The sequence below is a fragment of the Nyctereutes procyonoides genome, unplaced genomic scaffold (genome assembly GCF_905146905.1).
Source record: "Nyctereutes procyonoides isolate TBG_1078 unplaced genomic scaffold, NYPRO_anot_genome, whole genome shotgun sequence".
NCBI lineage: Eukaryota > Metazoa > Chordata > Mammalia > Carnivora > Canidae > Nyctereutes > Nyctereutes procyonoides.
Genome location: NW_026575117.1, coordinates 12,256,683 through 12,281,125, shown reverse-complemented (window position 1 = coordinate 12,281,125; position 24,443 = coordinate 12,256,683). Strand labels below are relative to the sequence as shown.

General features: G+C 38.1%; 1 protein-coding gene across 10 annotated transcripts in view; it reads right to left on the bottom strand.

Moving 5' to 3' along the window:
• ESRRG (estrogen related receptor gamma) overlaps positions 1 to 24,443 on the bottom strand; it is a 617,883-nt gene that overhangs the window by 45,997 nt on the left and 547,443 nt on the right. For all 10 annotated transcript variants that reach the window (XM_055334262.1, XM_055334264.1, XM_055334263.1 and 7 more), the window contains 2 exons: positions 17,008 to 17,118; positions 13,217 to 13,378 (listed from right to left, as the gene is read on the bottom strand). In XM_055334262.1, coding sequence (XP_055190237.1) covers positions 13,217 to 13,378; positions 17,008 to 17,118 — 273 coding nt within the window. The remainder of the gene's footprint in view (positions 1 to 13,216; positions 13,379 to 17,007; positions 17,119 to 24,443) is intronic.

Below are 24,443 nucleotides of genomic sequence, written 5' to 3'. Positions count from 1 at the left end.
TGCTAAATTGCTGAGCCACCCAGGCTGCCCGGATTTTTCTCTATTATATCCCCCTTATTCTATAGAAATATTCTGACCTATAGATTAATAATCCATCAGAAAGGGCTTTGATCTGATATATCCAGATATATCCAGGCTTTACCAAAGAATAACAAAAGATAGCTGTATTGTTTGCAATTTGCAATATACACTTCTTTTTTTTTTTTTAAGATTTTATTTATTTATTCATGAGAGACACAGAGAAAGAAAGGCAGAGACACAGGCAGAGGAAGAAGCAGGCTCCATGCAGGGAGCCCGATGTGGGACTTGATCCCGGGACTCCAGGATCACACCGTGGGCCGAAGGCAGGTGCCAAACCACTGAGCCACCCAGGGATCTCTGCAGTATACACTTCTAAAAATATACCGCAATAACTCTTCTATAACATTTTCACTGCTAGTCTATCTTTAAGAAATAGGTGCCCAAATAAATACATGCATGCTTATAATATAATTAATATAATATAATACAGACATAAAGTTAACATGATAACATACTAATATTTAATACTATGAATAAGGATGCATACTTTTTTTTCTGAAAAACTACTAGTGAAAATGACAAATATCAGTAATGCCCAGCTGAGAATTAAAAGAGTAAGTTTTACAAAGGGTTGCAGAAGGGGAGGAGAGTGGGGGGATGGGGTGACTGGGTGACAGGCACTAAGGAGGGCACTTGATGGGATGAGCACTGGGTGTTTACACTATATGTTGGCAAATTGAATTTAAATTTTTAAAAAGGGAAAGAAATACTTTTATACAAAGTGTTGATCTCAATTCTATCACTGACTAACTTGTTACTTTGGGTAAGTCATTCAGTTTTCCTGGTCTTAAGTATCTTTATCCATAAGTGAATTTGCAAGTAGAGGCATTTAACATTCATTGAATACTTACAATTAAAAGCCAGAGATTGGATTGGGCACTTTACAAATATTAACCCACAGAACTGTCCTAGCAACTTATAAGGAAGGCATCATTATCCCATCTTGGGCATAAACACACTGAGCTCATGATATGCAGCAATATCAGAATCTGAATCATAGTCTCTAATTCCAAGGCCAGCACATCACCCACTATAGTCAAGAACCTCCACTTAAAATGCAAAGTTCTACCAAATGATCTCTAAGGTCCATTCTGGTTCTGTCCTCCATAACTAATTTTTTTTTGGGGGGGGCAAAGAGCTCTCTCTTCAATATTATTCCATTTGTTTAAAAGAAACTAAAAAAGTGTCAAAAAGATTCCTCCTAGCATGTTCTTGAGTAAACAAGCCTATTTTGAAAACTTTAGGAAAAGTCTATCATAAAACACTTCACTTCAGAAAAAATAGCAACTCACAGAAATAAATCTGAAATGCTATCAATAGTTATTCCATGTTTTTCCACAAAAGGTTAATCTGAGTAACAAGCACAGGCGAACCTGCGTTGAAGATACCCTGCCACTGAGCTGTTCCATGACACAGAAAATCACAAGAATAAGTACAGATGGACCTTTTTTTTTTTTTTTCCTAAAGTGCTGACCATATCAGGAGGAGCTGGTCTTTCCATGATCTCCCAGCTGCTCCTTCTCCCTCTCTCCCTCCTCAGCCGAGGCCACCATGTGCCCTGGCACAAACGTGCTGACTGGCTGAGGGGCCCGGCACTTCAGGTAATTAATCCTTTCCTAATGTAGGTTAAGCAGGTGTGAAGCCTTCTTCACACAGAGAGGAGGGAGCCTCTCTTTAGAGACACCCCTGGAGTGATAGTATTTATTAATTGGGCTCCGATGACTCTTTACAACCAGGCAGGCAAGGCTGCTGACCTGGACATCCAGCCATACATTTGCTTGATCTGTATCCAGCTGAAGGAACTGGTCCTTTCCCCTTCTTGATTATTATATTAATAATTTGCAGTTAGGGCTTAATGCCCATTTTGGCAACGAAAATATAATTTCTCTATTGGAAGCAAAATTATGTGATTCATAGAAACTGGTTAAAATTTTGGGATTAACTAAATTGAGTGGACTATAACTCTCAGAATTACCAAGGGCTGATATTTATCCATTATATTTTCCTCTTTAGCTAAATTACAGTGTACTTGCACTTTTTAATTCATATAATAATATTGCACCACACCAGAAGAGATCCAAGTATGAAACCTAAGCTGAATGGTTCTTTTACGTGGAGTTTGTGTGTTTTGTACATCGTTCCTGACACTCGCTAGAGGGAAAAAAATAACTAGGCAAAAATAAATAATAAAAAAAAAAGCTGTTAACTGCTTCAGAGAATAAAAAATGTAGTGTTTTTTTCTGGGAAAAAGATAAATTTTCTTAAGAAAAATATCAAGGTGTACGTAAACAAATAGAGGTATTATCTGTTTATCATGTAGCATAAGGTTCTTAGAGATTTTGGTCAGTTAAAATTATTTGGGGGACACCTGGGTGGCTCAGCAATTGACCGTCTGCCTTGGGTTCAGGGTGTGATCCCAGGGTCCTGGGATCAAGTTCCACATTGGGCTCCCTGGGTGTAGCCTGCTTCTCCCTCTGCCTGTGTCTCTGCCTCTTTGTGTCTCTCATGAATAAATAAATAAAACCCTAAAAAAATTAATTAAGTGATTTGGGCAGGTTAAATAGGTTCTTCAAATTGGATTCTTCTAATTAAGAGTCATTTATGAAAAAAAAAAAGACTCATTTATGATGTTTGGAAGTGGCCTGAATTGGGCAGGAAGCTGCTTGATTTTAGGGAAATCCCTTATGGACAGGTCAGGTACAATGTTAAGACATCTGAGGTGTAAAATCCCCTGATATGGAGAGCTGGGGTCACTTTGGATTTATTCAAAATAAATTAGATTGAGGGGCGCCTAGGTGGTTCAGTCAGTTAAGTGTCTGACTCTTGATTTCGGCTCAGGTCATGATCTCAGGATCCTCGGATGGAGACCCAACGAAGTTGGGCTCCCTGCTCTGTGGGGAGTCTGTTTGTCTGCCCCTCTCGCTGCCCCTCCCCCCTACCTCTCTCTAAAATAAATAAATAGGGCAGCCCGGGTGGCTCAGTGGTTTGGCGCCGCCTTCAGCCCAGGGCATGATCCTGGAGACCCGGGATAGAGTCCCACATCGGGCTCCCTGCATGGAGCCTGCTTCTCCCTCCACCTATGTCTCTGTCTCTGTCTCTGTCTCTGTCTCTCTCTCTCTCTCTGTGTCTCTCATGAATAAATAAATAAAATCTTAAAATAAATAAATAAATAAATATTTTTAAAAAATGAAATAAATTAGATTTATTGAACATTAAAGGAAGGAGAATGATAATATCGGGTTAAAGGGAGAGTGCCTTGGCTACGTGGACCCCAACTTCGGTTAATGAGGAAAAGTCCTACTGAATAGGAAAGGGGTCAATGAGCACCAAATTCCAGCTGTAGCTTTCACTTTCCCGTTCTCCTTTCTCTACTCTGATAATCTCTCCACGTAAGAGAAGCAACAGTCTATTAGATCCCAATATCAAAAAATATTCCTCGATACTCCTCACACCTCTAATTCCTCCCAAGTGCCCCCAGTGAGTTCAGTTCAACTGGCCTTTCTTGGCTTCAGCCACACACCAGCACTATTTCTTTTTACACGTCAAAATCACACTTTGTATCTTGAACCCGATGGTTACTTACTCACTGAACCTTGGGCTAACAAGGAAGTAGGCTGGCTTAGTCACATAAAAGAACACAGCCAAGGCTGACATTCTTGTAGAAAAGGCATACAGAAGAACAAAGTTGCATGGATTTTCTCTACTGAGATCGTGATCCAAAATTATTTCAAATTCTCCTTGTGGTGATGAGGCATTTCCATTCTTTGCAACCCACACACACGCACACACACACACACACACACACAGCTACAAAGTACTAGAGCTTTCAAGTTAACTTTCTATTTTGTATAGGATTATTCTTGAATATTTCTTTTCCAAAGTAATTACTCATTTTCATAAACTAATTTGGATATATACAATCCTGGATTACATAGCTATTTTTATCTACAAAATATAACGTCTTGTGCCAGAAAGTCTGAGTTCAGCTGAGTAATACTTCCACCCTCTTTCAAAAAGAAAACTCAGCAGTTAAATTTTTTGAAGACATCACTTCTCTCCGTGTTTAAAAAGTGCTTTTAAATTACTCTGTATTCTATAGAAAACTGTTTCTCTGATGCTTGAAGTCTCCAGCTGCCACACAATTTATATCTCTTTCTTCTGCTCTTTGTTTTTCAGCCATTTTCCCTGAATGTCAAAGTCAATTTAGTGCATTTCACTTTGCTGAATAAATCAGAGGCGAAATCCTTGCTAAAAGTGAAAATTTGATTTGCTAAAAGGAGCTTAGGGCAACTATTAATCAATATATCCAGAGTGTCAAAGCCAAGGCCAGGATAGACATGCATTCATTTGGAGATTGGCTGAGGCAGATAAAGGGGGACGCAGGGGAAAAAGTGCAACCAGCCCACAGAAGGGAGGCAGGGTTAGGGTTGGAAGGAGAGTCAAAAAGGAGCAAAGAGAGAAACAAAACATGCTGGCATCATGTTCTGCTCTTCTCCCTCGAATTCTTCTTTAAGAGGTAGATAAAGATATTTTGATTAAGCATTTAGGCATATATGGATTATGCTAATTATAGCAGGTTTCATATAACAACTTCCTTGCAAGACACAAAAGTCTTTCTCTCCTTAACTCATCAAGTAGCTTTGAGAAGAATCTAAAAGTCAGAAGTAACAGCTCCATTAACAAACAGAACTCCAGAACAGAAAGAGTTGGGCCAGGTCTCAAGGATGTCAATATTTTGATAATCCTCAGGTAGATTTCAAGCTATTTCAGGCTTCTGAGAGATCATGACATACGGTAAATGAAATGACTGGACTCAATCCTGTCACCTCATCATTCAAAAGAGTTTAACAATTACAAAGAACTTGCCTGAAAATGGTATCATATATGTTAGAACATAGTGCATTCAGAAATCCTTAACACTCAGAAATTTAACACTGTTGTTTTCAAAAGTACACTGAGTAATCTTTCTCTATGTAAGTTGGCTCAAGATTCTGATTTTAATCTTTTCAAAATGCAGTTTTAATCCTGTCACTGAGTTAAAAATTGCAATTGCTTCTATTGCCTTCAGTATAAAATGCTATTTCCTTAGCATGAAACTCAAGATTTTTCAAGATGGAATCCTTGGCTATGAATCTAGTCCCATACTGCTCCTTCCATGTTCCATGTGACTCTGTGTGAGAGCACCGCCACAGCTCACATCACGGAGTTATGGTTGTTCATTCATCTCTCTGGATCACCCACCACACTGGGAGGGTCGGAAAAGCAGAACTTGTTCTGTATTCACAGTCTTGTGCAATCCTTTGCACACAGTACCTGACACAGAGCTCACTAAATGCCTTAAGGAAGGAAGGAAGGCAGGAAAGGAGGGAGGAAGGAAAGAAAGAAGGAAAGGAGGAAGAGAGGAGAGTGGGAGGGAGGAAGAAATGGATTCTAGGTTAAGCAGTAGAGCTAACATTTTGATATTTGGTGTGACTGAAGGTCACTTGACTCACTTCTGCTCCAGTTTACCTATAACTCTCAATCAAATTCAATGGCCAGTGAATCCAAAAACACTAAGGAAGCGTGGAGCATCCAGTTTTAGCAACCAATCATTTAGGAACTTTTCCAACTATTCAGATGAGTAGTTACACAGCAATTGCCTCATTTCATCAAAATCTGTGATCTGGCCTATCCAGGGTACATGGTCAAAGTGAAGATCCAGATACTTATGTTCTTGGAAAAAAAGTGTCATACATTTCCTTTTTTAATTCATTCCACCTTTCCTTGGATCTTGTATTTTGTAAATGCACAAAGGTTAAAGATAGGGCAAATATGTTACATTTACGCAACCTGTTATGAAAAGTAGGTAGATAATCTGGAAGAAATGACACTAGACATGGGGGAAGTATGATGAGGACAAGGAAGAAAGATATAATGAAGCTACTGGTAAAAGGTCATGTAAGCTAAATATTTTGTGGGTCCAAGTAACACGAATAGTGTGAGTCAGACTCCCTGACTCTCAAGTTTGCTCATGTAAAAAGTGGGGACTGTAAGAGTAAAACCTACCCAGAGAATAATGACTGAATTTTTGTGGGTATCAAATAAATGTCTGCGAAAGTGCTTTGTAAACAATAAATAACTACATAGATGTTCGTTATTTTTGTACTGAAAGCTTAATCTCATTAAAAGATTATCACATATATGTGCACACAACACATGCATATATATTTATGTAGGCAGAGATACATGAGTCGGGTAGAGATCATGTCATGTATATCTTTTCTATTTCCACAGTACCAAGCGTAGTGTTGGGTACATAGCAGCTATTCAAATTGTATTCAGTGATTACTGTGAAATTATGATTCCTCTTTGAGCAGAGGTATACAATAGCGTGGCTATGTATGGGTGGCAAATATGATTTAGGGAGCATAAGTAATGCTGGCCTAGGGATCACATGAGCACAGGTAATTCAGCATGGTTACAGAAAGGCACTAGGTCACAAACAATGGAATGGAGTGGTGACAGTAAGTCTCTGAGCATCTTTAACAATATTTGGGTTGACCCTTGAATGGGATCTCCGTCTAGGAAAACTTGCAACTTCTTGTTGATCTATGTATATTTTTTACTTCTAGAAAGGGTAGCTGCAGAAAATGAAGGACCTTAGGTGACCTTTCAGATTATTTTTTTTCATAACATGTTTTTTGACTTACTAGCTCATGTTTCCATATTACAGCTGTGACTTCAGAAACTAATAAACATTCAGGTATTTTAGGTTTGGCCTAGAAGGATGTACTAGATTATTTAGATGCTAATGATCCCACCCACCTAAGACAGAATGATGACAATATCCATACAAAGATCCTTTTGGTTAAATAAGCTTCCCACCTGCCTTTGTATTACAACCAATGTTTATTGTGATTATTTTTTGAAATGGATTTTTATTTTATTTTATTTTATTTTATTTTATTTTATTTTATTTTATTTTATTTTATTTTATTTTATTTTATTTTATTTAAATTGAATTTGCCATAGTTTAACACCCAGTGCTCATCACATCATGTGCCCTCCTCAGTGACCATCACCCAGTTATCCCATCCCTCCACCCTCCTCCCCTTCTGCAACCCTTTTTTTTGTTTCCCTGAGTTAGGAGTCTCTCATGGTTTGTCTTCCTCTAATTTTTCACTGACTTTTTGGATCACTTGGTTTTAATCGCAAGAAAATGACAACCTATGTGCAGAACTTTAGAAACTAAAATGAACACTGAATATTTTACATTTAGATCATGCTTTATAATTTGCAAATTAATTATACATATGTGTTTAATTTGCATGTGTATTCTTCCCCTCATTTGATTTTCACAATATAACTAATGGCTAGAGCAATTAAGTAACTTAGAAAAAATTACTCCACTACAGCTTAAGCTGTCTAATTTTACTTTCAGGTTCATTCTACCCTCGTAAACCACAACTATAGGTGCACAGGTATACAACTACCAGGTATGTGAAATATGACTTCCAAATATTTGGTAATAGAATATAATTATAATTTAAATAGCATTATTAAGTGTCAAGGCTTTGGGTCTTAAATTTACATTTTCTCCACTTAACTAAAAGACTCGACTACTTCATAGTTCTGAAATCATTAAGTTACATACACAAAAGAAAAATTAATCCTGAGAAAGGGGGTTGTAATCACTTCAATTCATTCACAGCAAGCCGAAATTACAACTACATGTAAATTCAGTTCTAGGATGGGGTAGAGATTGGAGCCTCAGGGCCAATTAGCAGTTTGGGGCTATGCATATTTTAAATCAAATAATCAATAAAATATTTATCAAGTGCCAGTGATAGAGATCCCACACCGAGTATTAGGTGCTACTTATATATGATATGATTCTCTCTTAGTCAACCATGCCCTTGACCTGCACATCACACCATAACCATACACATATACACACGGAAACATACTTTCGGGTTATAAATGGAAACATAATCTTATGGTAATTATTTCCACTACATTTTTTGCATGTGCTTTTTACACATATCATCATCACTTAATGGTGCTACGGGTTTAAGATAAGGATTGGGCATTTTTAAAACCTCCGCAACTTTGGTTGGAGATGATATAATCTTAAAAATTGGTCTCTAGATAAAATGCATTAGAACAATGGATACATCTTTAAAAGATATCATTAGCGATAGACGCTTGAAATACTCTTGGGTATTTGCCCACCAAATTTATATCCTAATATAGAAATAGTTCAAACATGTTCTTTAAAGATTTCTGTCATTTCTAGAAAAGTCTCAGTACTTCTGTCGAGAAAAATAAAAAATCCAATTCAAGGAGCAATTTTTGATACATTCTTTGAACTGCATGTTTTTACAAAAACATGTTTCGGTGTAAATGAAAAATACTGGTTTCTATACTTTAGATTTCTGTTTCTCACATGAAAAAACTACATATAAAGAATGTTTTATCACATTATCTTTCTATTTTGGTTTTCCTTAGAGCTTACTATTTCCTGCCTTCACTGAGTATGAATAAAAATCACAGTTGTTTCTCTATGTCGATCTCATTCCAAAAGAAATCATTCTATAAACATGACTAAGAGGCCCCAAACTTAGGCAGAGTCTTCTTTAGTAGGCAAGGGTTTAATTTGTCTTGTTAAAAATAAGCAAGCCTACCTAAAAATCTGCCACCTTTGATAAAGGAAAAAAATTCTCTAAAATACATTCATTGGCTTAATTGTCCAAATACCCTTCTATTCTTTTAAAGTAAACTGTCGGATGAGACCCATAATATATTTAAGCCACTTATATAGGTCAGCTAATATGGGTTATGCTTTTTTAAGCACCATCTGACTAAGCACATTCTGCATTTTGCTAACAAAGTAACAGTACATAATAATATTTTAATCAACCACAAAGAACAATAAGAGATCTGACTGCTGGGCTGATAATCGTCTTATCACACCCTGTGAAACCTAGCTCTAATATTTGCCGGAGCCTCCATTACTTGGCAGCCCATTCTAAAAAAGGCCAACAATGGGGAGAGAATGAAGTGGAGTGTGCAGTAACTCCGTATCTACATAAAAGAGATTAGAGGCGACAGCGTTCCATTTTACAGCTCAATCATATTGTGTTAGCATGCGCTTATCCGAGCGCGGACGAAATTGAAAGAGAAATAAAAAAGAGTCAGGCAGATAGGAACCAGAAAAGCGAGGCATGAGCAATTTCCAAGGATATAAAAGGATGCTAATGGCGGGGCCCTGTCATTCTTAAAAAGGGCTATTAGGGCACCATCATCTGTTCTTGTGCCCTTATGCTCCTCCAACTAAAGTCAAGCATTTTCTAAAGCCCTTGTGATCTTTTTTCTTCTATAGATAAAGTATGGTCATGTTTCCTAAGAACACACTTTTCCATTTATATGATTTATTAAAGTAAGTCAACTAATTCGATTTACTGATAAAAAAAAAACCCACTCCATATGTATTTTCCTTCAATATTTTCTTTTGTTGAATTCTTCACTTTTTTATGTAGCAAAAGTAAGGCTATGAGTACATTCCCAGCAGTGCAGAGAGGCTACTGATCTTATCTTAGATGCTAAACTTAATTTTTGAACTGCGCGCGCGTGTGTGTGTGTGTGTGTGTGATTACACAAACTGAGAGGAGCATAGAGAGAGCAAAGGCTTACATTTTAGCATTAAAGGCAGATTTCACTTTAATTTTCACATAAGCGTTACACAAAGAGTTTTCAAGTTAAGACAAAGACAGGTGAAATTTCAGTTCTGATTTGACTTTAATTCAGGCTCTGACCCCAGTTATGAGGACTGGGTCATGTTATCAAGAACACGATTTTACTTCCATCAAGGCAGAAATGTGACCTTAATCTTTATATTCTCTTTGTCTCCCTCCCCACCAGCCCCCCCACCAATCCTACACTCCACATTGCTGCTGCACCCAACCTCCCTGAACCCGGGGTATACCAGCACTCTGATATCAGTGTCCTCTCCTTCTACCTCAAAACACTGTATGGCACACTTATTATTTAATAATTTAAAAGAATTCCAGTTAATTCTTGTTTGGCTAATCCTTTTCTGAAAAGCCGAGCCACTCCTTGCAATCATTTAAACACCCCGAGGGTATCAAGAACACCAGAGCTGTGAATCATCACTCCACAGTGACCTCCTCTGGCATTTGCTATGGAGAGAGAATCACGTCAGTCCCCACCAATTCTAAGCCTCAGCTTAAGACTGAACACATAATCGTATAGTAATTGTTTCCACCACTGGAAATGCTGTTACTCATAGTTATTTAAAGTTACTGTCTTCACAAAAGTCACTAGAGCCCCTTTACAGTGACAGGTTCCTTTGTAAGCTGACATTCCTACTTAGATGCACAACTGGACCAACAAATTTATCATTGACTTTTCCTCACCAGAGAGCACTGTAAGGAGTTGTTGACTTTTATTGGTCTTTATTATGGGATGTCTGAACAATATTACAATATTGGCTTAACACGTCTCTTAATTCACGAGTACTTGGGCTGAGTTCTCTAAAATAATGGGAGGTTCGGAGCCATAGTGACACAGTCTTTCATGCTGTTGTTATCAGTAATATGAACGCTATTATCATTATTATTTTGAAGTGGTTCTTTCAAATGCAGTCAACTGGGTATCCTGATTCTACTCCAGGAAGCAATGATGAATACGCTTTGAAGGCACCGGATACATTTGTGAGTTTGTGTAAGTGTTTTCACCTCATTATGCCTCAAAGTTCCCTATCTTTGAATTAAAGATAACAGTACTTGATTCTCAGATTAAAACAACGGTTCTCAGTTGGGGAAGAGGGGCACAGATTTGCCCACCAGAGGACATACATCTATGTCTAAAGACAGTTTTGTTTGTCCAACTCAAGGGTGCTAGTGATAGAAGCCCAGGATACTACTGAACATCCTACCATGAACAGGACAGTCCCCTACAACAAAGGATAACTGTTTCCAAATATCAGTAATGTCAAGGCTGACAATCCTAGGTTGGATAATGATATTTTTTGGTCTATTTTATTTTATTTTTAAGAAAGAGAGGGAGGGAAGGAGGGAGGGGAGAGAGAAAGGATTGAAGAGCAGAGGAAGAGAGAGAGAGAATCTTAAGCAGGCTCCGTGCCCAGCATAGAGTCTGATGTGAGGCTCAGTCTCAGAACCCCGGGATCATGACCTGAGCCAAAATCAAGAGTCAGACATTTAACCGACTGAGCCACCCAGGCGCCCCAGAATAATATTTTAAATATGTGAGTATAGGGATCCCTGGGTGGCGCAGCGGTTTGGCGCCTGCCTTTGGCCCAGGGCGCGATCCGGGAGACCCGGGATCGAATCCCACGTCGGGCTCCCGGTGCATGGAGTCTGCTTCTCCCTCTGCCTGTGTCTCTGCCTCTCTCTCTCTCTGTGACTATCATAACTAAATAATAAAAAAAAAAAAATTTAAATATGTGAGTATAGGGGTGCCTAGCTGGCTCAATTGGTAGAGCGTGCAACTCTTGTTCCTCAGGGTTGTTGGTTCAAGCCTCACTGTGGGTGTAAAGATTACTCAAAAATAAAATCTTTTTTTAATTAAAAAATAAAACGTGAGATTCATGTGTGCGCTTGTACATGTCTATGTATGTAAAGTAATAAAATACATAAATACAAGTGATATGTTAATTATCTAAAATGTGGATATCTCAACAAATGTTAATTTTGTTTCTTTTGCTGTAATACGCTTCACAGCACTTTTCATCCAGATAAGTTTTCATACACTGTTTAAGCAAATTCTGACAGTTCCCACTGCCACAATTCCCAAACGTCTTAACATCTTTTAGCACATCCTTTTTTTTCTGTTTTGAGAAGTCACATAGATGTGATTACAATCTAAATGCAGTATCAACTATCTATATGATCCAACTCTCCTCCTTCTTTTACATGTAGTAACCCTTGTGTAGGTATCTTCTAAAGAACGCACTCAAGCTCACCTATTTAACTAGTTCTGACTTAATTTGGGGTGCTTTATTAGCAAACAGTGTAAGACAAAGTAGCTAGTATAATACAGAGTGATGTTTAAATTAGTTTACAATTTGCTGGGCCTCATCTAGAACTGCACCGAACAAAGCCATTCAGAAATGTCAGCTGTGTTCCTAACCACTGTAACAAATTGTCGCCTGAACGCCGCACACCTAATGACTTCAAATTAGCTTCACTGCGATATGGCTTGACAGTCCGTTACGACTGTTAGCAACATAGCTGGCGTATCATGACCAAGAAATTGGCTTCAGTGTGGGCTGGGGAAGGGACTTCCATCAATTTGATTAAAGAAATTACTGTAGCATTCAACGCATAAAGACAAACTAGTTTAAGGAGACGCAAATAGGTTAACCATACCAGAAAAACACTGCTCATCATTCAAAAACTTGCTTATAAACTACTTGAAGATCAAAGTTCAAACAAACAAAAAATAATTCAAGCAGACTACTAAAATCCTCAAAACTTGTGACCAGGTATCTGTTTATTGATATAATGGGATCTTCTAAGCCAAGAAAGAAAAGTAATAGGATACTTTAAAATACTACTTTTAAGTTACTATATGGGAAAGTTTATGGTGTCTGTTTAATATTTATTCTTAGAATTTGTGTACAAATCCTTGGTAAATACCTAATTGTCAACCAAAGGTGTGCTTGTAAATACGAACAGCAATTTGGTGTAAAAAGCTACCATGAACAATAAAATGAAATGAGTGATTCTTAAAAGGAAAAAAGGTACACTGAGTTGTGCTGACAAAGATATTTTTTAAAGTGAAAAGAAAAAAGAGAAGTATCTCCTTAGGAGAAAGCACAGAATTTTAAGAGGAAGAAAGACATATGTTTTTAAAGTTATATTCTCTTTACCTTATATATTGGCAATAGTACATTTGCATATCAAAAAAAATAACAAGAGTTCAAGGTGGTACAGATATAGAGAGGTTTATGATACAATTAAGGTCAAGCAAAGCTCTAAATTAACTATGGTAAAAACAAATGTAAAGGTTAAAAAACATAATAATGAGAAATTTTTGAATTTGCCTGAATCTATGTATTAGGGAATTTTGCAAACTTTTCTGTCTCATTTTTTTTTCTTTTCAGAAAATGTACCTGGAATATGCTTCGCCCATCCAATGATAACCACCAACTCCCGGTCAGCCAAGTCACACAGTGTAGTGAGGGCTTTGATGTCACTGTCAGGGACAGTAGGATCAGGCATGGCATAGATCTTCTCCGGTTCGGCCACCAACAAATGTGAGACAATCTTGTTATCTGCAGGATCAGACCAGAGCACTACAAGATCACTAGTAGCATCATCCCTCTTTCACAAACCCTATAGTATGCTGCATTTTGAAAAATAATTCAAATTGCCTACAATAAACCCCAAATATCCTACTGATGGTTCAATATATGCATAGTAAACAGTGTTCAGGAAAACTCATAGCGAGAAATCAGCCACTGCAGTTGTAACAAGATGCATTCCTTTCTTCTTCTTCGCTCTACCTGCCTTTGCTGGAATGAAGCATCTGTCCTGTAATGAAATTTTTTATAGCAAACAGATAAGAGAAGTTAGATGCTTTCTGGGTTTGCTCTTTGATTCTTAAGTGGGATTTGGGGAAGCAGATTCAATAGCATACAACGTGTTTAAAATAAAAATCCACAGTAAACCACTGAAATATAGAATATAATGTGGAAGGCAAGAAACTATCACTGCCCATAGTCATAATGGGCACGAAAGTCATTAATTGTGTTAATTCCTCTAAAGAAGAGCAAAGGTCAGAGCCTTTCTGCCTGGGTGAATTACTGACTATATAACTCTATCTCTGTGGGATGCATTAAAGAAGAATTTCTCTCCTTTCTCTCCCTCCCCACACACCCGGCCAATCTTTCAAATATAGCCAATATCTGTTTCCATAAAAATACTCCTACTTAAATGTTACAATGTCTTCTCTTTGGAGTGTCTAATTCTTTAATCCTCTATTTTCATCTGTTGTCTTTAGCTCATTCTCTGGTTCAGATTTATCTGTCTAAAATTTGTGATATATGTTTTTAAAATCCTTCATAAAATAAACACTAGAGACAAATGGAAAGCATCACATCAAATGTGTTTTATTGCTTAGGGGCACGTGAGAGTTTATGGAAGGGTTGTAAAGCCTTGCTAACGGAATGATTTTTCTTGTTGGCCCTATTTTCTATTTCTATGTGCTGTTTTAGATTTTATACTTTCTTCTAAGTGAAGAGATACAAATGGGTAAGGATAAACTCAAATATTTCAATGTTCTATGTACTATTACTCTAAAAAAACAGGGTATTAAATGAGACTTTTGTGAGCAAAGCCCGTTTCCTCTGCGTTTACTTGGTAATTTTTCTTTTATTCTAAGTGTTTAACTTTTTTAACCCAGATGAAAAGACTTCATCTACCTTAGAATTGAAAACATAGCATTCCTTTTAGTTTTCTTTAACTAAATGACAAGGAAATTATCCAAGTTCTTTAATTAGCATTTTTTCTAACATTTAAAACTTTTATTTTTATGGCTGCTATATGCATTGCATTTATTGCAAATAATCAACACATAATCATTCGCTGGCAGTAATATTCAATTATGACCAAATTGAAAATGCAGATTTGGGAGGAAATATTCCCAAACACCATATTTTGTAGGAAAAAAATTAAATTCAATACAGATTCTTTTTTTTTTTTTTAATTTATAGGATCTGTGAAGAATGGCATTTGTTTCTTGTATATGCTATGGAAACAACACCCTGTATTTTTAGTTACGCTTGGAAAAGTTTCAACTTTCATTGCTCTGACAATGCAGCAAAACCTGTCAGCAACCACTAGTTTCTCAGGATTAGAAGAAAGTGCAACATTTAATAAAGGGCACAAAAATGTGCCCAAGGGAAATCCTGATTCTAGTTCTTTCCATACTGGGAAGATGGTTACCTGTTTTACCCACGTCAATGGATGCTTGACCGGAAGGGTGGGAGAAATTTGGCTGAAGCTAAGAAATTCCCATCATTCAGAAAGTGGAATAGCCAGCAGCACTGTTTCTAGGTAAATCTTATTTAATGTTTCCCTAATTAGAATCAATAGAACCCAATTTTCATTCTTGGGCTCTTGTAGTACACAAACAATCAGTCAGGGGCCAGAAATCTCCCTCAGCCACTTTCTCAGCAGAGCCCAGGCACAGCCTCTTGACACTTATCTGACAGGATCTGAAAATTAAGTTTTATAAATGTTTGTTACAAAAACACACTAATTGGATGGACTAAGGAAAATTAACACAGAGGCCTTGAGATAATGAGTAATGATTTATTAGGAGTCCTCTTTATCTCAGACAAATGGAGCTCACTGAAATTGCTATAATCTTCTTAAAGGTACTTGACAAGCCACTTCCCAATTTCTCAGGTTTACGCTGAAAACCATAGCTGTTCCTCCATCATGTGGACTTACAAAATGGGCTAGTGCTCATTGTTCTCCTGGTAGAGGAAATTATCAATGGTTTCAGTCAATGCTCATGTAAAATGAATGAGAAATGGGCAGTCTGTATAATAGCGAGTCTAGGAAAACTAACCTCTAATGAAATTAAGCATTAGTGTTTATTGCATTTTATTGTATTATCAGAAAGTTTTTTATTATAATGTGCAAAATCTGCTTAATGCAGTCCTAGATTGTATTTGCAGAATGCCAAACAGCTTATGCAGGCTGAGGAGAAGATGCCAGATTGGACAATTGAAGGTATAATCAACATAATGTTTTTTGGAAAGGCAAAAGGAAACTATGCCATATGTTCACTTAAGCTTTAATTTTATGTAAAACTGGTTGTTTTTCCTTTGACATAGCTGAAATGTCCTTTCATTTACAGTTCAGGGTCTGTTTTATTTACTTAACAGATCCCCATATGCTCACATGTATGATGCACAGCAGCGACCCCTCCTGGAGAATCTGAATTAGAAACGGACACTTTCTCTTCCCTTGAAAGCAGATCAAAAATCACCTACAATGGCCATAGATGCAGCCTCCTCTGGTACGTGCTGGTTGTGTCTTCTGAGACAGAGACAGCTGAATGTGAGGACCGTTTCCATCAAGCACGTTTCAGTGCCTAGTACGAACTCTATGCATAAAAATCCTAAAAGGCTAGTTCTGTTGCACTATAACTATGAACCGATTTTTCAGAAAATGGGATGCAGTTATTGCCTCAATCTACATTCCAGCTCCTTTTAGTTAATGACAAAGAGAATGGGGCTTGCGTTTTAGCAATGTACCCATCATCCTCTCAAATTGCAATCTGGCATTATAAAACCATGGACTCTTTAAAAACAATTCATAATGCCCATAAGGGCATCTGAGATGGAACCACCAACCTAAGCTTGTTATTAGGAGGGCCCACTCTTGTTTTAATCTATTGCTAGCTAGTGTGTTAACCTTCTATAGCTCCAAATTAATGAGGCTCCTAATGTATTTTCATTGGGAGGTTGAGCAGTCAAACTCATTTAGTTAGTGAAAACTACAAAAATCACTTTCTTGTGAAATCTGAAACTAACAGCTCCAATGAACTAATGATTACAGTATGATCCATTTTATGTACCTCTGAAAATAAAGATAACCAGTAAATGTAAAATTCGCACTATATAAGCTGTGCCTTAATATGCTTACGCTTCTTCAAAATGACTAGGTGAAAGAAAGGTAGGCGAGAGAAAATCATAGGAAAAAAAAAAAAAGACAATTAGCCGAGTGGCTGTTGCTCCTCAAAGGCAATCTTTGGGAACAGAGCCACAGCCCCCCAACAAAGACAAGTCTCCTTGGAGTCGGTAGGGATGGGCATGCCAAAACTGATATACATAGAGCCAACTGGGAGGATTCTGTGTGTTGGAAAGCCAGACATGTCTGCTGTACTTACATGGCTTTTTGGCTGGCTGAACCAGCTGAGGGTTCAGGTAGGGGCTGTTCTCCGCATCTATTCTGCGCTTGTACTTCTGCCGACCTCCGCGTACTCTGTCAAGACGCACCCCTGTGGGCAAAGACAGGCACTGGCTTACTGCTGACGTATCCATCTTTGAGACCAGTCAAATACACAGAGCATCACCCATGGGTGCTATGGAGACAGACAGTAGAACACAGAATGGTCCAGAGGTACTGGAAGCATGTAAAAAGAAGTAGTGGCTAAACCCAAATCGCCAGTAGTTGGAAAACCAAATTTGGCAGAGCACAACAAACCTGAAAAGCATTTTATGCAAGGCCATCAAGCATGGCCTTTCTCACACTTACACACCAAAGGAAAAGCACATTTCCAAGGGAATTAATACAAAGAAACTATTACTTGGTACTAGCCTCATTTCTCAAGTTAAAGACAATGACAATCTATATCCTCTTTATCAGTCACCCGTGAAAACTCAACATGTAAGAGTGATCCCACCCTCCGTGGTCTACCAGAGGGCTCACTGTGGGCCCATGGAATTGAACTGAACTGGATGCATCTGCATGCTGTGGAAAGCTGGAATTACACTCTGCAAGATGAGATGTAAGGCTTGTTCCCTATTATAACGTCAACATGTCTCAGAGGAGAATGTTACTTACACTTTGGCACACCTTTGTATTTTCTTCCAGATGAGAGAAAACTGGGAGTAAGTTTGGACTGGATGTGGGACAGAAAGAGGAGCTTCCTAAAAGAATTCAGAAGACTAGGATGTGGGGTTCGTGAGGCAGAGCTAAGGGGCAAAGCCAGAAGAAGGAGGTAGACTGGCAGTTACTAAAATTTCTTCCCAAAGAGTCATGGGTTGGCTCAAGATGCAGAGAGGTTTTGATGGCACTGGATTTAGAATACTGAGGAAAGAGGCAAAAGGGAAAGACAGGAATTAAAAATAAATGTTTCAGGACACCTGGGTGGCTCAGCGGTTGAGCATCTGCCTTTGGCTCAGGTCGTGATCCCAGGATCCTGGGATCGAGTTCCACATCAGTGGCCCCGCAAGGAGCCTGCTTCTCTCTCTGCCTATGTCTCTGACTCTCTCTGTGTATCTCTCATGAATAAATACATAAAATATTTTTTAATGTTTCATTTGTATGGAATAGTAGTAAGAACAGCTTGCTAATAACTTGGTTTCCAGTCTATAATTGTGAAGTTTAAGACAGGGCCATATAAATCTTTATCTGATACAGAGGTTACATGGGAGTTAAGAGCAAGGTGGAGACTCACTCTGTGACATTACCTAAATTGATAAAATGTTATGACATCATGGCTTAATAAATTCAACCAAGTAGTTCATTGTACATGTTTTGGCATTTCTCACAATGTTTGGAAAATAGATTTGGTTTAACAGCATCATCAGTATTATTATTTTACTGAAAGGCCTCTCTGAGCCTTTAATATGCAAATGACCTCTGTAAAACTCTCAGAAGGAAATACAGCCTATGCAATGTTTTGCAAACTAATTTAACCAAAGATCCGGTTGTGGGAATATTTATTAATATCATGTGGAATACGTGAATTGTGGATTCTCTGAGTTATGCGACACAGTTTGGAAAATGCTGACATAGCTCTACGTGAACCCTGGAGTGAATATATACTCTCCAATGGTAAGGATTACTACTCAACCACGAGATAAAGTAAAACACAATTTTTCATATTATCTTAATAATGCTACTTTAAGGGGCACCTGGGTGGCTCAGTGGTTGAGGTCTGCCTTTGGCTCAGGTTCTGATACCGGGGTCCTGGGATCGAGTCCCACACCGGGCTCCCCGCAGGGAGCCTGCTTCTCCCTCTGCCTATATCTCTGCCTCTCTCTGTGTCTCTCATGAATAAATAAATAAAATATTTAAAAAATGCTACTTTAAAAGTTGATTATCTTTTAGTGAAACACAGAAATATACACTCGGTTCTAGATAAAGCCTGAAATGTCATACTGAAATGTCAAAGCAGAGTTTAAATGAAATCAGGAGACAACTTCAAGAGCAATTAAGTAGGTTTTGACAGTAAATTTCACAAAACAAAGACATCAGTACAGTGCCTAAATATTGGCTGAAAATAGAGGGCACAGGGGTCACAAAGAAGCTGTATTTCCTTCTGCTCCTTGGAAAGCACTTTCTGCCTGCAGTAGAGTTCTGTTCCCTTGTCATCTCATTTCTAGTGTATAAAACTCAATGGCAAGCAAGCTGAGTACCTGGGATACTGTACTTCTTCCAATTGTGATACTAATTTTGTAGAAATAAAATGTAGAGTACAAAGAACAAAAATATTTCATCAATATGTTTAAAATACTGTAAGTCAACCACTATCACTGAAAATTCTACCTCTATTGCATTTGACAACACATAGATATAAACCATAATTTTTCGTTAGTAGGAACATATGCAAATGATAGGGTGAGTTAAAAAAGAATTATCTACTGCACCCCAGTGTTTATAGCAGCAATGTCCACAACAGCCAAACTATGGAAGGAGCCCAGATGTCCACTGACAGATGAATGGATGAAGAAGATGTAATATACATATACAATGGAATATTACTCAGCCATCAAAAATGAAATCTTGCCATCTGCAACAACGTGGATGGAACTAGAGGGAATTATGCCAACTGAAATAAGTCAGAGAAAGACAATTATAGGATCTCATTCACATGTGGAATTTAAGAAACAAAACAGAGGATCACAGGGGAGAGAGAAAAAAACAAGACAAAATCAGAGAGGGAGGTAAACCATAAAAGACTCTTAATAATAGGAAACAAACTGAGGGTCGCTGGAGGGGAGGTGGGGTGGGAGGATGGGATAACTGGGTGATGGACATTAAAGAGGGCACATGATGTGATGAGTACTGGGGATTATATAAGACCGAGGAGTCAATGACCTCTATTCTGAAACTGATAAGATATTACATGTTAACTGAATTTAAATTAAACAATTAAAAATCAAGAAGAAAGAAATACATAACTATAAAAAATGGAGAATGTTCAGAGAAAAAAGGTATTGAAATAAGGATATACAAATAAGGATATTTTAATGTAATCGTTTGTAAGTACTCCTATTTTATACACGATTTCTTGGATTATCAAATCTAAAAATGTTTGCATATATCAAAATGTAATATGTATCATCATTTCATATATACTTGTTAGCTAGATCCAGTGTCTGCAATGATTCTGTGACAATATTAAGGATCCTCTTTTAGATCCCTGGGTGGCTCCGAGGTTTGGGGCCTGCCTTCAGCCCGGGGCATGATCTTGGTGTCTTGGGATTGAGCCCCGCATCTGGCTCCCTGCATGGGGCCTGCTTCTCCCTCTGCCTGTGTCTCTGCCTGTGTCTCTGCCTCTCTCTCTCAGTCTGTGTCTCTCATGAATAAAAAAAAAAAAATCTAAAAATCCCCTTTTAATGTTTCCAACTATAATAGCATAATAATTTATTCCTAAAGATCATATTGAGAATATGTTTTAAAAAATAAAGCATAGTTTTGCCAGGCAGAATGGTTGAGTTTTTTTTTTACTGGCTCTTTCATTAACTGACTCTGTCAACTTTGGTGAGTTCCTTAACCTATCTATTTTTCCAAATATAAGGTGGATATAAAGACAATATCCTTCCTGATGTTTGATCACATACAATCAAATCCATTGTATATTTATATAACATATTAATATGTTTGGATATTATATACATGATTATTAAAATATTTCACAGACCTTAAAATGGAAAGGAAAATACGGAAGTTATTATATCATGATTTTGTTGAAAAATTGCTGTATTACTTTATTCAAATATATTTTGCATCGTGATCATTTATTAAAAATCTATCCCACAGAGTGTGACAGTCTACCTTGCCTCAATTCTGAGGGAAACAGATTGAGGTATGATGGAGTGTAAAATAATTCAAAGGGAACAAGCCAAATAACGATACTCATTTGATGTCTAAGTGATTTATAGAAATATTTGGTATCCCATTCTATTTACTACTCATCCATGTCATAAATAATGTCATTTAGATATGTAATTATTTTAGAAGAGATACAGAAACTAATTCAAATTCTACCAAAAATGAGGAAGCTATCCCTGAGTTTAGCTATACGCACACAATACAAACTTAAGTAGAGAATTGATAATTATCCAATTAACCTGGTGCTTTTCAAAGTCTCCAAATAGTTGAGCAGAAACAAAGAAAAACAACAATATTTATAACCAGGACCTGGGAAATCCAGATTTGCCCTAAACAGATATCAACTGATTCTAGACATTTCCACCGAAGGTGATGTAGCCTATCTCTCTACTTTTCCAGTACATTGAAATACAAAACATTTCTTCCTGGACTTCACTTGTAGCCAGTTTTGAAAAAGTTGAAAAGTAAGATTTCTCCCAGGAAATAAGATACCCACAATGTTCAATGTTTGACAGGATTTGAAGTTAATTAAGGCAATTGGATTTTCTATTCATGTGGAGACCCCTATTATCTTTTTTTTTAAATAAAAGATTTTAATAGTTGGCATTACCTACCACGTAGAATGTTTCACATCGCTTCTTCTTTCAAATACAGCATGTGCCTAACATTGCCACAAGGGAATTACAAATCTTCTACATTGTCAGAATTTACAAAATTGAGAAAGCGAGAATAGGGCAAGGAGGAAAAAAAATACGCTGTGAGGCAAATAAACGCCAAGAGAAGTAAAACAGTTCAGCGCAAGGTCTTCTTAGGTCAGCTCATTTTAAGTCTACGTTTTATGCCCAAATGCAAATTTTTATAATATTATATAGTCCAAAGTCAAAAGTATTTTTTTCACATTTTTAATAGCACAAAGTCAGAGGCATTTCACAGGATAATAAAAGATCTCCCCTTCAGAGAATTATGCAAGGATACCCTAGCCTACTTTTCTAAATTAAAGACCAGCCTTTTATAACATGGTTCCCAAGCAAAGTAGTAATTACGCAGACCCCCGGAATACTTGAGGAAGATGCTGATAGTCATAGGAAAAAATATAATATTTTTAAAGAGGTTGTGACTTTTGTTAAAGAGTAATTTCATGAACGCTAAATAAATAGTTGGTATTAAACAGATGAACAGACAGGGGTTGCAATTGAGTTGTGGGGTGGGATTGGAAAAGAAAGCCTTCTGAAACAGCGAGGTGAAGAGGGTGGGAACCTCCCCACCCCCCCCACCCCACCCCACTAAAGGTCTTCCTGATACTGCGGTAGGAAAGCACTTGCTCCTTCCCTTTGGGAAGAGGGGTACCTAGCAGCGCCCTGGAACTCTCCTGAGACTCCTGGGAGGGAAGCATCATAAACAGAGGATAGAGAAAATCCCTTTGAGGAGCTGCAGGAAAAGAAGCTAAGGCCGATTAGCAGTATCAGACACAGCAGTGGCAGGTAATGTCAGTGGCAGCCTCTGATGGGGTTCTCCTTCGAGACAATGTCCTAAAAGAAGGGCCCAGTTTAACCCAGAGTACTTGTGCATATTTATAGGCTTCTCTTAAGGGGATGAGTGGAAATCATTTGTACAGTCACACATATACTCCAGGGAGAATCTAATCACATTAACTTCTTGAGGATCATGTGAGACCATAAAACCCACCCACCCCCCAGCTATCTGCAACCACCCTGGCCCCTTCTCGAAATAGAAAAGTGAGAGCCTTAAATCTGACTGTGGGATTTCGTCCCTCTCTTCCTGATTCAGCAATCTTCGGCTCCTCACACCTACATTTTCCTCCCAAGCCATGTCTTCATTATTAATTGAATGAATCAATCTCTGCATGAAGTGTCTTGGAATAAACCAAAATATCAGCCAGTTACTAGCAGTCATTGGTTGTCAAGAGCTTATTATATTCCAGGCAACGGGTTAATTGTTTTACATATAGGAACACATCTCAGCCTGATAGCAATCCTATGAGGCGGGTGCTATTATTATCCTGTTTTACAAAATGAGAAAACGGGAGCTCGCAAGAGGCAGAGCGAGCCAGGGGTGGGAGCAGAGCGAATGGCTGCAGAACCCACATTCTTAAGCGCTATGTTTATACTGCCTCCCTGCCATCAAATTCTATTTTGGGAAAAGAGCATTTGGTATTTACTCCAAAAGCTAGAACCGCAGGCAGATAAAACCCCATCATCGTGGTAAACAGTGCTCACATCATGATATGGGGTGCCCGCAGGTGGGCAGAACGATGGACTGGCTGGGGGAGGCTCGAACACGGGAACTCAACTGAAGGCCTAGGCATTTTGCATCTCTCACTCCACAGAGGGTGACTTGACTTTTTAAAAAGTTTACAGCCATGTGACTGGACAGCCTGAAAATCATCAAAAGATTCAGTTATGGGACTTTTCCAGGGGCCCAAGACATTCATTTCCTTGCCCCATGTTCCTCCTTAAAATGCTATTGCAAATTAGACAAGCCTGTTTCACCTGGGCCCTGGAGGCACGGCAACACTCAGGCTGCATTTTCAGCTCAGGGTGGGGAGGCCTGGAGAGCAGTGGCTTGTCTACCAGGCACCCCTGGTGTGGCCCAGGGTTACATTTACTTCTGCTGGAGTATCATGGCACCAATCCAGGAACTTTGGAAAGTGCCTGGCTGCGTGTGGAAACACTCTAAGTTCTGCTGAAATAAAAGGAGAAAATCACACAGGGAGAGAAAATGCATATCCATTAGGTGGGCTTTTTTTTTTTTTTTAAACTGAGTCCTTAGTCACTAAAAGAGATAAAAGCCATGACTCACATTAAAGCTTCCTTGCTCTACAGATGAATTAACAATTAGCAAGGGGAAGTCTTTCGTTTTGGTCTCCTGATAGCTATCTGGACTATTAAACATGTGGGGCTTGCATAGGAAATTACAAAGGCTTCCCTCTGTTTCAGATTCCAGATGCATCCGAAATACATTTATAGATTTCTGTGCCTAGGACATAACCCCAAAGAAGTTCCTCCTCCTTTTTTTCAAGGCGTAGTTCTCTCTTCTTGCCTCGTTCAGAGGTATGTGCTAAATTTATAATCTGGACTGGAGCTGAAATCAAAATGATAGAAATTGGAAATAACCATAGACAAAATATTTTGCAGGGAAAATGTTGTTCTACTAGGGGTAAAGTGGCTTCATCTGAAGCATGCAGCCCTAATCTATGACACATACAAGTACAAATTAGGTCATCTGCAACAGGTGACAAGTTTTAATTGAATGTCTTCTGTCTGCAATTCTGACAAAAGGTGAATGGAAATAAATGAGTCTGGCAACACGGCCCTGAGCCTTACAATACCCAATATCTCATTATTTTTAAACAGCTATCTATAAACTGATGCTGACAAGCCTTGAACCTTTTATTTCTGCTCAAGATGAGGTGGCTGTGAAGGGGGAAAAAAAGAGAGAAAGAAAAAGGGGCATCCAGAA